Source organism: Perca flavescens, chromosome 11 (genome assembly GCF_004354835.1).
Source record: "Perca flavescens isolate YP-PL-M2 chromosome 11, PFLA_1.0, whole genome shotgun sequence".
Lineage (NCBI taxonomy): Eukaryota > Metazoa > Chordata > Actinopteri > Perciformes > Percidae > Perca > Perca flavescens.
This window is the reverse complement of record NC_041341.1, coordinates 34,883,002-34,897,837: the sequence shown is the minus strand read 5'-3', so window position 1 is coordinate 34,897,837 and position 14,836 is coordinate 34,883,002. Positions and strand designations below refer to the sequence as shown.

Below are 14,836 nucleotides of genomic sequence, written 5' to 3'. Positions count from 1 at the left end.
AGCACAGAGTTTGACTTACAATAGGCAGAGTATAGAACAGACAGGCAGAATGCATCAAACTAACACAAAGTGAACTGTCGGACCACAAAAGAGTAATCCCAAAAGGAAAATAAGAAATAAAAAAAAAAAAATAGAGAAAGCCCTCACCTGTAGGACTGGTTCAACATCTTCATCACATGACTCCTCGCTGTCGGATTCTTCCAAGTGAAGAAGCTCGTCGTCGTCGTTGTCGTCATCATCATCACCCTCTTCTTCATTTGATATATTGCCTGAAAAGAAATGGCACAATTTACCACCAGACACCTTCTATAAATGATTTAAAGCAGTTCACGTCACACACACACACACCATTTATTTATGTCCACATAAAGAAAAGTAGTACAGGGACACAAATCTTACAGATGCAGTACAATACAAGACACAACTCATAGACCAGTGACACGCAGCATATTATTACAATATCACTTATAAGCACAAAACTCACTTCTCAAGGGTCTAAGTAGCACAATACTCAGTTCTTAAGGGTATAGGTAACAGCGTGTATCCTTGAATGTATACAAAATGTTATTAAATACATAATTTTGAAATTTGACCGAAAGAGATCTAGCAATTATTTCTTGTAGTACAATTTCTCTTTGTACAGCAACATTTGGAACCGTTACAGCTCTAGTTAAGCGCTGTCCTCGACGCCACTCAAGAAGTACACTTGTGGCCATTTTATTATTTTGATAGCATGAATCAGTAATTTGTGCATTATTACTTTTGACATTTTATGGAGCATATTGTTTATGTTCTAACCAACAAAAATCCAGTCAGGTTTTGTTTTTTTTGCATTTTCTCTGGAGATGTACCGTTTATCTGCTTCTGTGTCCCTTTCTTCGCGACTGGTTTGCTCATTTTCCCTTTCAGCTGGTCTTCTTTGTCGTCCTCTTCAGAAGCCTGTCCCGAGTCGGAGTCTGAGGCCTCAGCTTTCACCTCCTTCATTAAATCTTCAATAGCGAAGGGAGCCTGGTCGATAATGGTGCTGAAGATGCTGTTGCAGATGGCGCTGAAAAGAGACCGACTGTCGAAGACAGACATGAAAGGAAGGAGGAACAGATGACAGAGTGAGCGGATGGAAAGGAGTCAGGAAAGTGGTTAGCACCAGACTGGCTACAGTCTGATATCGGAGAGGACTACTCCATACTTTTCAACGGTCTTTTATGCTTTTAGGAAGTCCCATTTGCAAATGGTTTTGAATGGAGAACAAAAGGCTGTACAACCGAAAGATCAGAGAGTCCCTCTGAAAAAACCCTCCAAGCAGTTAAATAAGAGAAGCAGTCTTTGGTGAAAGAAACTCCAAGCTCAGCATCAAAATGTGTGGGATTTAAATAGAACAGGTTTTGTGCTTCAGTGCACAATCATAACACAGCCTACAACAAGCTGGAATTAAGATTTAGCAAAGCTCTTCTTCAGAATGTCCCAAACGTCAGGTTACTCTAGGGTTAGCACTGTTGGACTATCAGCTGGACAGCCTACGGACTAGGGCTGAACAATTCACATCGAGATTTGAAAGAATCTGATTAGCTCATGAAGAATCGCGATTAAACGAATGTTTGGTGTAACACTGAGTTTCACTTTTTTCCCTCCCTTTTTATTATATATTACTGTTTTTTCATAAGACAAATACTGGAAAAACATTACATATCACAGATTGTTTACAGAAATGTCCAATTTCCAATGGATTTTTTTATTTATTTTTGCATTACTTTATTTAACACCATGGTAGACGGTGCAATATGTACAGTGGTGTGAAAAAGTGTTTGCCCCCTTCCTCATTTCCTGTTCCTTTGCATGTTTGTCACACTTAAGTGTTTCGGAACATCAAACCAATTTAAACAAAAGTCAAGGACAACACAAGTAAACACAAAATGCAATTTGTAAATGAAGGTGTTTATTAAAGGAGAAAAAAATCCAAACCATCATGGCCCTGTGTGAAAAAAAGTGATTGCCCCCTTGTTAAAACATACTATAACTGTGGTTGTCCACACCTGAGTTCAATTTCTCTAGCCACACCCAGGCCTGATTATTGCCACACCTGTTCACAATCAAGGCATCACTTAAATAGGAGCTGCTTGACACAGTAAGGTCCACCAGAAGATCCTTAAAAGCTACACATCATGCCGAGACCCAAAGAAATTCAGGAACAATTGAGAAAGAAAGTAATTGAGATCTATCAGTCTGGAAAGGGTTATAAAGCCATTTCCAAAGCTTTGGGAATCCAGCGAACCACAGTGAGAGCCATTATCCACAAATGGCGAAGACATGGAACAGTGGTGAACCTTCCCAGGAGTGGCCGGCGGCCCAAAATTACCCCAAGAGCGCAGCGACGACTCATCCAAGAGGTCACAAAAGACCCCACAACAACGTCCAAAGAACTGCAGGCCTCACTTGCCTCAGTTAAGGTCAGCGTTCATGCCTCCACCATCAGGAAAAGACTGGGCAAAAATGGCCTGCATGGCAGAGTTCCAAGGAGAAAACCACTGCTGAGCAAAAAGAACATCAAAGCTCGTCTCAATTTCTCCAGAACACATCTTGATGATCCCCAAGACTTTTGGGACAACATTCTGTGGACCGATGAGACAAAAGTGGAACTCTTTGGAAGGTGTGTGTCCAAGTATATCTGGCGTAGAAGGAACACTGCATTTCATAAAAAGAACATTATACCAACTGTAAAATATGGTGGTGGCAGTGTGATGGTCTGGGGCTGTTTTGCTGCTTCAGGACCTGGAAGACTTGCCGTGATAAAAGGAACTATGAATTCTGCTGTCTACCAAGAGATCCTGAAGGAGAATGTCCGACCATCTGTTCGTGTACTCAAGCTGAAACGAACTTGGGTTCTGCAGCAGGACAATGATCCTAAACACACCAGCAAGTCCACCACCGAATGGCTGAAGAAAAACAAAATGAAGACTTTGGAGTGGCCTAGCCAAAGTCCTGACCTGAATCCTATTGAGATGTTGTGGTATGACCTTAAAAAGGCCGTTCATGCTCGAAAACCCTCTAATGTAACTGAATTAGGACAATTCTGCAAAGATGAGTGGGCCAAAATTCCTCCAGGACGCTGTAAAAGCCTCATTGCACGTTATCGCAAACGCTTGGTTGCAGTTGTTGCTGCTAAGGGTGGCCCAACCAGTTATTAGGTTTAGGGGGCAATCACTTTTTCACACAGGGCCATGATGGTTTGGATTTGTTTTCACCTTTAATGATAAACACCTTCATTTACAAATTGCATTTTGTGTTTACTTGTGTTGTCCTTGACTATTGTTTAAATTGGTTTGATGTTCCGAAACACTTAAGTGTGACAAACATGCAAAGGAACAGGAAATGAGGAAGGGGGCAAACACTTTTTCACACCACTGTAGATGCTGCTATTAAACTGAGGCAGATCAGACATTTCAGTTTACAGGAAAGTACTCCTATTTTACTAGTGTAATTGTTTTTCTTATTATTATAATTTTAGCTTTTGTGATAAATGTTCTATGTTTAAAGCGCAACTCTCGCCAAAATGCATCCTAGGCTATTTTTGTGAATTTACGTGAGTCAAACTTTAGTTTAAAAGCATATTTAGGACCGAATCGCCACTTTTAAGATTCACCGTATTCTCGTTTTTGGGTCAAATGGCCTTTTGAATGGGAGTGATAGGGGCACTCTCATGCTAGTCTCAAAATAGCTATTTTCGAAATACTAAGAAGGCTCGACACAACATGAGACTTTGCTTCAAGTATCACCAGTGGCTCTACACTTTAACGAAAGCATTGACAACATTGTTTGTGTACACAGAGTTGTGTTGTTTTGTAATTACAGAGGGAAAGTACAGAAAAAAGTACCACTGGGTACCGGAACCAAATTCCAGGTATCGGTAGTGGTATTGGTTCAGATGCGAAAGGTACCCAACCCTAGTAAGACCGCTTTACAATAAGTGAAGCGGAGAAGGCTGAGCTAATGTGGACTTACTCCTTGGTCTTAGCTGCTGTTTTGCAGAACGGCTGGATGAATATCAGGTTCTGATCTGCAGTGAGCTGTGAAAAGAAAAGACCACACAAGGCTCGTTGTTAGCACTGATGGGTTTCCACATGACAAAAGTGCTGAAACAATTTTGATAAATTATTAGTTTACGTTCTATTGGAAATGCTACGCTATGCTACGACAGCTTTATATACACATATGAAAAGAAAAACTTGACTTGCTAGTGCAGCCTGAACACGGTAGAGAGAAAAAGAGAGAGAGGGAGGTGTGTGTGCGTCGTTGAGTAAGAAGTTAGCATAAACGCAATAGTTGCGAATGTAACGTTAGCACCACAGGGTTGGGTATCGTTTGGGCTTTTTACGATACCGATAGACACACTTTGAAAAGACTAAAGTCTGATACCATCTCACATCTAATGTCAAACACTGTCAGAATATGTAAAGAATGGGGATATTGCAGGGTCACACATTGCAAGACTACAACTAGATTTGTCTTGAAAAATGCAAGCTAGTCAGTAATGGTGGGGGGGAAAAAAATAGATACAGCATAGTATTGCGATATTTTTCGTGGCAATACTGTATTGTTACACAGTCACCAAGATCCGATCTTTTATTATATGTGTTGGTCAGTTTGTCTGCTTGACAATCCCATTTTGCAGCAATAACATTGAAGTGAGATGAACAAACCGAGAAATGTATCTTTAGATAAAACAGATGTTGACAAAATTTGAAACTGGGAAAAATTTGAAGTTGGAAAAAAGGTAATACATTGCAATATATCGCAGAATATTGCAAAATGTTTAAAATCGCAATAATATCGTATCGTGACATAAGTACCGTGATGATATTGTATCGTGAGGCCTCTGGTGATTCCCACCCCTACTAGCTAGCTACCGCTAGTGTTAGTGGGTAACTTTAAGGGAAAGTTTTTTAGTTTCGGTCCTGCCGTACATGCAGATGAAGGTCTCCAGCACCCGGAGGTCTGCATTTATCCGCCGATAAAACTCTGTTGGATAACGCGTATCAGAAGGGTTGAAAATCGTCAACTTTCCCTCTTTAGCGTTTAGCTTAAAGCGGCGCCATAGAAACTGTAAACAGCACTGGCTCTAGCCGTTTGCTGCTTCCTGTTTGGTGCTGGACGGAGCGCACTCATTGCTTGTTGACAATGTTCACGTGATTTAACTTCACTAACAAGACTTAAAACTTACAATAGGCTTCCAGTCGGAACACCGTCAAGATGGCCGCATAGTGAGAGAGCTCCCGGTTGAACCAGAGCAATTAACAAAATTCCCCTGTACAAACCCAGTAAATACTCTGACGAAAAAGCGTATACAAGGGGGGATAAGAGCCATAATGCCAATTTGAGCAATATTCGCCGTCCGAAGACGGGTGGGTGAGAAAGACGGGGCACAGCCACATTAGCAGCTAACAGGTTTAAGCTAGCAAACAACGCGGAGAAATGGCCAACCTGGATCTGATACTGCGTGAACTAAGAGGGTTTCGCCAAGAAAATAAAGAACAATTGGAGACAATAAAAGAAGAAATTGGGAAGGTGAATACCAGATTGGATGAAGCGGAAGGACGAATTGAGTTAGCGGAGGAGAGGATCCAAAACACAGAGGAAGCCATTACGGCTATGCTAAAGCTGTTTACCAAGCAGGAGGATAAGTTGCTGGATTTGGAAAGCCGCTCCAGACGTGAGAACATAAGGATTTATGGGTTGCCCGAGGGATCTGAGAAGGAATCAACAACGATGGTCTCATTTGTGGAAAATTTACTCCGCGAGGGTCTAGATCTAACTGAGGACATGCCAGACCTGCGGATTGAAAGAGCCCATCGGTCGTTGGGACCGCAACCGCCGGTAGATGCGCCACCACGCTATATCCTAATTAAGTTTTTAAGTTTCAAAACAAAAAGATACATTGCTCCGCAAGGCATGGCAGAGGAAGGGTTTTACCTGGCATGGAAACCACATAAACCTGGACCACGACTATCCACCTTTAATACTCAAAAGGCGAAGAGAATACTCCGAGATCCGCAAAGTGCTGAAGGAAAATGGGGTTCAGTTCCAGACCCTCTTCCCAGCCAGACTGCGCGTGAGACACAACGACGGAACCAAAACCTACGATACTATAGAGGAGGCATCAGAGGACCTGCTGAGAAGAGGCTACTCCGTGACAACCACCAAACCTACGGAGACGCTAATGGAACAGGTGCAGCGGCTGTCCTGGAAGAGAGTGGACAGACGAGCGAGGAAAGACAAGGCCGTGCGGGATTCAAGCTACAAGGAGAAGCTCCGGACCTTCAGGAGAACATCACCGACCCCCTCCGGGACCTAAAGGATTTAACCCGCAGCTCGAGGACGGCCGAGTTAATCGAGAAATCTCTTGAGCTGTATTACGACTGTAATTAGTGGGGGAGACCCACGATTGAATTGCCTGGTTCGTTCGGGGCAAAACTTTTCACTTTGGTTTTTTTAATTTTTTTATTTCTTCTCCATGCGACCATTGCAGGTAAGGGCCTCTCCCTCCGGACAGAGGAGGGGGACTTTCCCCTTCGAGCCACCTTGGGAGGCTCAACAGGGTCAGGTTTATAGACCCCTACATAGGATGCCACACGGACAAATTGTGTTCAGTTGGATGTTTATTCATATGTTAGTGGTTTATTCTCTGTCGGTTCTGGCAGGGAAGGGGAAGCGCACCAGGTTTTTGATCGGGATAAAAGGGGAGAATCACATAGATGCAAGACAGGTCTTTAAAAATAGCAACATTTAATATAAACGGAGTACTTAACCCAGTTAAAAGGGGGAAAATCTTACCAAAATTAAAGAAAGATAAAATCCAAGTAGCTTTCTTGCAGGAGTCACACCTCAATGACTCTGAACATGCTAAACTGAATAAATCAGGATTCAAACATGTATACTTTTCTTCCCATGGATCGGGAAGGCGAAGAGGAGGGGCGACTGATATCCGGTGCGGTTATTTACGAACACATATCAGAACATAAGGATAGGGAAGGCAGATTTGTTATGGTTACAGGGAAAATAGAAGGAATTGTGATGAGTCTCCTTAACGTGTATGTCCCGCCGGGCAGTGATTGGTCCTTTTATAAACATGTAGTTGACCTAATGACATCGAAAAGTCAAGGGATTTTAATATGCGGTGGAGACTTTAACATCCGACTAAATCCAAAAATGTACTCATCAAATGGGAAATCTGGCGCAAAAAACATTAGCAGAAGATTAAATACTTGGATGCGCGAAGTAGGGATTGTGGATGTGTGGAGAGAGATAAACCCGTTGAACCGAGAATATTCACATTACTCGCCCCGCCCACAATGTCTACTCGCGCATAGACTACTTTTTTATGCTGAAAGGAGATCTTTTTAGGGTGGATAACTGTGAAATAAGACCAGGTACTATTTAAGATCATGGTCCCATTTATATGTCAGTTCATCTGAGTAATCAGAAGAAATCCACCCTCTGGAGACTGAACTCAAACACTCTGAATAACCCAGTTATTACAGATAAATTGAAAAGTGAAATTCAGCTCTATTTGGATAACAATGATAATGGAGAAGTGACTCCACCTATTCTCTGGGATGCATTAAAAGCGGTGCTTAGGGGTAAAATAATAGCCATCTCCTCATACGAGAAGAAAATTAAGGAACAAAAACTCAAAAAATTGGAAGAGGATCTGAAGAGGTCACAGAAAGAACACGCAAAGTCTCTCGAGGATGACAACAAATGTGAGATTATAAAAATTAAAAAAGAAATAGATGATATAAATACTCACGAAAAAAAAAAAAAAAAAAACTCCTTTTCACAAAGCAGCAATACTATGAGGTAGGTGGAAAATCACTAAAACTCCTATCATATAGGTTAAGAAAACAACAAGCGGATAGAACTATATATAAAATAAGAAACTCTGCAACAAATGACATAGAAACTAACCCGGAGAAAATCCAGCAGTGCTTCCAAAAATACTATAAAACATTATATTCCCAAACACAGACGAGCAACGACGACCGGATTGATGCCTTTCTGGCCCAGATAAACCTTTCAAAAGATCACTGAGGAGCAAAATGGAAAATTGATATCTAAAATAACAAAAGAAGAAATTCATTCAGCAATTAGGAAACCTGGCCTGGGACACCCAGAAAACAATGCAAGATCAACTAACTCCAACATTATTAAAAACTTTCAACTGGGTTTTGAAAAAACATTCCCCCCTCATGGAGGGAGGCAATTATTTCGGTTATACCTAAGGAGGGGAGAGACAAATTGGAATGTGGGAATTATCGCCCTTTAAGTCTTCTAAATAATGATTATTAATTATTCACTTCCATATTATCTAAAAGGATCGAATTGATACTACCAATATTAATACATAAGGACCAGACCGGCTTTGTCAGACAAAGACAGACCCAAGATAACATCAGAAAAACACTGCACGTTATAAGACACGTCACACAACAAAAACTGGAGTCACTGATACTAAGCTTGGATGCAGAGAAAGCATTCGACTCAGTGAGGTGGTCATTTTTAAATAAAGTACTTTCAAAATGTGGCTTCCATACAACTATAATTGACACATTTGCGGCTCTATATAACAATCCAACAGCTAGAATCAAGATCAATGGGGATCTAACCAACCCACTAATTCTTGATAGAGGAACGAGACAAGGGTGTTGCGCGTCGCCGCTCCTCTTTGCCTTATTTATAGAACCCATAAGTCAACTGATTAGACAGAGGTTGGATATAAAGGGGGTAACAATGACATCCGGGGAACAAAAACTATCCCTATTTGCGGACGATTTATTGATAATTAATAACACAGCCTACACAGACGCTCCCAAAACTGATGAAATTGCTAGAGGAATTTGGTCCCATTTCGGGTTATAAAATGAATATCAACAAAACTCAAGTATTATCATTTTACTATGATCCACCACCCTCAATTAAGACCATGTTTAATTGGAAATGGGATACTGAATCTATTAAATATTTGGGTGTTTTACTACCTAGGAACCTCTCGAGACTGTATGATATCAATTAAGACCCACTAAATTCAAAGATAAAGTCGGATATAATTAGATGGAATGTCATTCCCTTTTTAGGTTTAAGCTCCCGGATTGAATCAATCAGGATGAATATTGAATAATTGTTGGCTATACTATTGGCAGCCAGTAAGAAAACAATCACAAGGAAATGGTTAAAAGTAGAACCACCCACCATTGATGAATGGATTGAAATTGTTTATGATATTTATGTTATGGAGAAGATATCTTTTCCCTCAAGGTTGAAAAAGAAAAATTCTATAAGATCTGGACCAAATGGACTGAATATCTAAAACCAATTAGATCTGATTTCATTTGAAGATATTGGTGCTTTATGCGGACCTGCCCTCTTTCTTATGTGAGGTTTTGAATACCCGAACTGATGCGCTCCCCGGTTCTGTTTTACTTTGTTCCTAAAAAATCCCAGAAGGGCAATATGGTATATAAAAGTTGTAATCATTGTATGTGATGGAAATTTGCAACATTTATTTTATAAATAAAAAGATAATTATAAAAAAAAAACTTACGATAATATCAAACACGTTTGATTTTGTCTGAACGTCCAGACGGGAGAAAGAGTTTAATGACCACATCACACCAAACAATGGAGAGGACAGGAGCACGTCCCAACTCTAGAAGACTAAGGATTTCATTGCGATATACTGTAGGAAAGTAGTCTGCGACAGTGAAATCGCTTGAAAAGTTGTTCGGTGTAAGGTCAGCATAAGGCTTAGTTATTAAACTGACCTTTCATTAAGTTATACAATGTCTACAAGTCATAAAAGTAGCCTAGCACTGTTCGTTACTTGTGTTTTTCATGGTGGCCCTGTAACTTGTTTTTCATATCGGTGCATCCCTAATTAAAACCTAAAGACGAAGAAGAAGAAGGTCTTGAAAACAGTGGTGGTGCTGTACCTCTGCTGAACCCACAGCTGCCAGTTCAGTCATGTAAAGGTCCAGGATGTGGAACTGCAGCCCGCTGGGGGCCCCGCTGCTGCTCTGCAGGAGCTGTGCCGTCAGCAGCTCCACAAACCTGCCAACCGCACTGCCGAGACACGGTAAACACAGATATTCACTTTAAAATGCCATTAACGTGACCAAATTTGGATTTGTAGACAAAGTTTTAATACATTACCAGCTCTCCCAGTTTTTCCTCTTCAGCATCTCAAAGGTCTGTCTGAACATGAAGCGCACCAGCTGTTTGTGTGAGAGAGAGAGAGAGAGAGAGAGAGAGAGAGAGAGAGAGAGAGAGAGAGAGAGAGAGAGAGAGAGAGAGAGAGACACATCATTTAGATTTTTAAGCAATTAAAAACGTCCAAAATCTTTCTTACACTGTATCTTCAATTGTTAATGCAATAACCGTTTGTTTTAAATCCTCAAACTCCAGGCCCGCGGGCCAAATCCGGCCCGTTGCAGATTTAGATCCGGACCGAATATCAATTTGGGTTCACAATAAGTTTTGGCCTGTGTACCAAACACAGGAAAGTGTTTTTTAAACTGCAATTACCTGACATTCAAAGCAGAATATGGCAGATTTGCCGACTCTGAGACTCAGAAATACCCCCAGAAGAAGAGTTTTCATATTTAGGCTGAGAAACAGGTTGTTGTTAAAAAAAAAATTTTCATTGTTTTTGCTTGATTTGCTAAAATCTTTTGATGACTTTTGTATGGCTTCATGTCAACAAAAATGCGACAAAAAGCATACAAAAATGTCGGAAGGTGACAAATGTCTGAGAAAGCCACAAAAAAGTTGGAACAAAAACAACAAAAATGAGGGGGGAAAGCTACCAAAATGTTAAAAAAAGAGAAAAAAAAAGTGACATGAAGTACCAAAAGCACGTCAATAAACTCCATGTCTGGCCCTTGATGGGATTCTCTTTTTCCAGTGTGGCCCTCTGGGAAAATGAGTTTGACACCCCTGTTTTAAATGAATGTACTTTGCTACTATTAAGATTTTTTTTTGAACTTCATTTGTGCTCACACTGGCCCTTCAGCTCATGCTGGTTGTTGACTGGACAGAGTCATTACTGGCAGGATGGAGCTGTTAATGGAGTACAGTCAAAACAGGTCCCACCCCAGGCCACTTGAGTCAGGCGCAGTGGGACTTGTTTGTGCTGTTGATAGCAGCAGGATATGAGCCAAATTGGTTTTATTTTGTTATTCTGGGTTTTCTGAGAAACAGTCTTAGCTGGCTACTAAATCAGGGTGGGAAATTAGCACCAACGGATTGGACAGCTTTTGTCAAAGAATCCTGTTGCTAAGTAACAATGCACAATGCTTATAGGAGGCGTTATGTCACTGCTGATGAATCCCCAACATTTCCGGATTTTGCTGCTTCATAATAAAAACATTCAAATACCAAAATAACGGAGGACTTTTATTGTGAAGAACTTAAAGGAAATGAAGCCGTTCACAGCCGGGGCTTTGACCACGCATACTTCCGTCAACTCCAGACTTTTGTCGAGTAGTTTTCAGCGCTAGTCCGTGACACCATGTAGCTGAGGTACAGACCAAACGAAAAGTATTGGTTAAAAGAATGTGGCGACGTATCCCCGGTGTTAGGAGTCAGCAGTAGCTAGGACTGTACAAACTGTCGAGGGCCAAGTAAAGAAAAAGAGAAGGTACTTTTGGAACAAGTGGCGCATTGACAAACGTACAGCGAAAGACCGTCCAAAACATTTCAGAGTGTCCTGCCAACCTGGATTACACTTAATGTACGCTGGAACGATTTCTCAGTCGCTGAAAGCTGCTGCTGTTTTAATCCTGTCGGCTCTCTGCTGCTCAGTTCCCCCCCGCAACGCAACGCAACGCAACGCACACACACACACACACACACACACACACACACACACACACACACACACACACACACACACACACACACACACACACACACACACACACACACACACACACACACACACACACACACACACACACACACACACACACACACACACACACAAAAACCGGAGATGAGACGTACAGGATGACCTAAATTGAGGACAGCTGCACTTGTTATTGTAAGTGAAATGATAACTAAGTTGAAGTCCTTTATCAAAGCGTATGAATGGGTGTCCCAGGCCAGGTTACGAAATAAACCTACAATGCAAAGATCAACATGCCACTGACAGAAAAGTTCAAATTTATTCTTTCAATAAATTATAATTTTTTTGTATTAAATCCACCAGCCATTTTCATATTATACCAACATTTGCAGCATCCTGAGCCTTTTTGGAAAGGTTACTAGACAACTCAGCCCAGAGTCATTTTATTCTCTCCAAAATAAGTTTCCTTTTTATTTTTAAAGAACTATACAAAAATACTATACTCGCAACTTCATTGCAACAAAAATACAAAAGGCATCGCAACTTTTATCGCAATTTTTTACGATCCAGCAAAACGATCCAGCAAAAATCAGCCATTTTGGGCCGCAACAATCTCAAAAAAAGGCCACAAAATCCTGGAGGGACTGTTTAATGCTACGTTACTGAGAGATGAGTCAATATGTTTTCTGTTCATTAAACATGTAGGCCTACAATTACTGTAGATTATGATTGACCAAACAATTTAACCAGGGTCTCGCAGGATTTTTTTTTCACATCACTTTTTATTTGCCCATATTAATGAAATATGTATTAATAATAAAAAAATTATGTATTGAAGCAATTCAAAATATGCTAGTGCACTTTTTATAAATCTGAATTCTGGAAAAAGTGGCCGGTAAAAAATATAAGTGGCTGGTAAAATTGGGCAAAAAAGTTAATTTCCCACCGTATACTAAATGTTAACATTTTTTAGCAGGACTTAAAATCAACACTTTTGATTTGACAGCTAGGGCTGGACAATATGGAGAAAATTAAATATCACGATATTTTTGACCAAATACCTCGATATCCATACAGCAATGATATTGTGGTGTTGACTATTGGTGCTTTCACAAAATATTTACACAATGAGATTTTTGATAAATAATCATCAGTAATGTGGATATAATGACTAAGTGGGTAACAGTAGGGTGACCAAATGTCCTCTGTTGCCCAGACCTTTCCACTTTTTACCTACTGTCCGGGGAGGGGGTGGGGGGTGTTTATAAATTCATGAAAATGTCCCATTTTCACCGTTTTTCATGGGACCATTAAGCGCGTACTTAAATTGATTGCCGCTTTGCACACGATACTGAGGCTGAACGGCAAAAAAAAGTCCCATGTAGCGTCCCGGTCGGGACCAGACAAGTGGGAGGTGGAGTGCGCCGTGTGCAAAGCTGGCACATATGTTTCAGAGTCTTTATTATTTATCTTATTACATTGAAAAGGTATTAAGAGATATTTTGTTGAAGCTGGATTTCCTAACATATTTAGGTCATATTTAGAACATTATTTCATAATTATTTATTTATTTTAAAAGAGAGCTATTATTTTGTTACAGGTTTTGTTTTATTATAGAAGTTATTTTTGCACCATTGTTCATTAACCTCTGAGAAGCCTGTCTGGATTTGTGCCTCCAGGCCAGGCGCCCTCTTTTTTGGAAATCAAAATATAGTCACCCTAGGTAAAGGCAAATAATAGAACGGTTACAACAGTCTGGTAAGTTCAGAAAAGTACAGCACTTTACTGTAATGCAGCCTTTAAAACCAGGAAAAGACAACACTTATGCCATATTACGATATAAAGACATCCAAAATCTAAGACAATATCTAGTCTCATATCACGATATCGATATAACATCAATATATTGCCCAGCTCTATTGACAGGTAAGGTTGGCGAGGTTGTTTGACAAAGCGATGAATACTGGATCAAATTCTGGGGATGCAAAAGGCCTTTTGTTACTTCGTCGTAGTGGGACAAGCACAGCCGTTACTAAGAACATTAATAATGGGGATGTGACCGCAGACCAGCATTGACAATACCAGGACCCTGAAAGTGAAGCAGCTGAATGGAATTCAGACAGCATTCATTTGATTATTTACACGCGTGGTTTTCCTACTGTGGCATGTCACCATGTCTATCTGAAAGAGGTTATGATCAATGCAGTGTTTCTGTGCCGATACCAAACTGCTAAAATTGTCTTTACCTTACTTTAGTGACTTTATGGCACCGATTCTGGTGAAACTGGATCATATTTTATCGAGAAAGTGTATTCTGGTTTTCCCTCCGATACACCCCGGCTGCTCTGCCTCAACTCTGTGACTTGACATCATTGATAACATCTTACTGCATCAGCTCTTTAAAAAAAAAAAAAGAAAGGTAAAACTCATTCAGCATTCTCCTAAGACTGACCTGGAAAAACTTGTCCATCCGCAGCCTGTCGATACCAGTCCACTCTCTTTTGAAGGTCTGCAGGAAGCTCTCCAGGTATAACAACTCTGCAGAGAACACACATCATCATCATTGTCGTCATCTTCACGAAAAGTACAGGGCTTTTCTCACGTGCCTCATATAACAAACTAAATCATGCGTGGGCAACTTACGTCCATCAATATCGCGGAAGCTGTGGATCAGGTTGGAGATTTGGTTCGACAGCTCCTCCTAAAGAACGGATATCAATATCAAATCAGGGAGAAGAAGGGTAGCTGACTGAACAAGATTATATTAATAATAACAATTTTATTGATGGGCGTATTTCACGTCACCTTACAGCAGTGAAACGGCCATTAAAAACGAGTACACAGACAGTGAGAACGGCGTGGACATGGACTCACGGAGAGCAGATGACCGTTCGCTTGAGCTCGTGGAGCAGACGGCTCTGCAGAGTCGTGTAATCACGACTT

The 14,836-nt window shown here is 40.7% G+C and overlaps 1 protein-coding gene across 1 annotated transcript in view; it reads right to left on the bottom strand.

The window, feature by feature from the left end:
• rrp1 (ribosomal RNA processing 1) overlaps positions 1–14,836 on the bottom strand; it is a 31,456-nt gene that overhangs the window by 14,412 nt on the left and 2,208 nt on the right. Inside the window, exons 3-9 of the mRNA XM_028591476.1 lie at positions 14,537–14,594; positions 14,346–14,431; positions 10,201–10,262; positions 9,981–10,110; positions 3,997–4,061; positions 852–1,063; positions 148–269 (exon numbers count right to left, since the gene is read on the bottom strand). Of these exons, the coding sequence (XP_028447277.1) occupies positions 148–269; positions 852–1,063; positions 3,997–4,061; positions 9,981–10,110; positions 10,201–10,262; positions 14,346–14,431; positions 14,537–14,594 (735 nt within the window). The remainder of the gene's footprint in view (positions 1–147; positions 270–851; positions 1,064–3,996; positions 4,062–9,980; positions 10,111–10,200; positions 10,263–14,345; positions 14,432–14,536; positions 14,595–14,836) is intronic.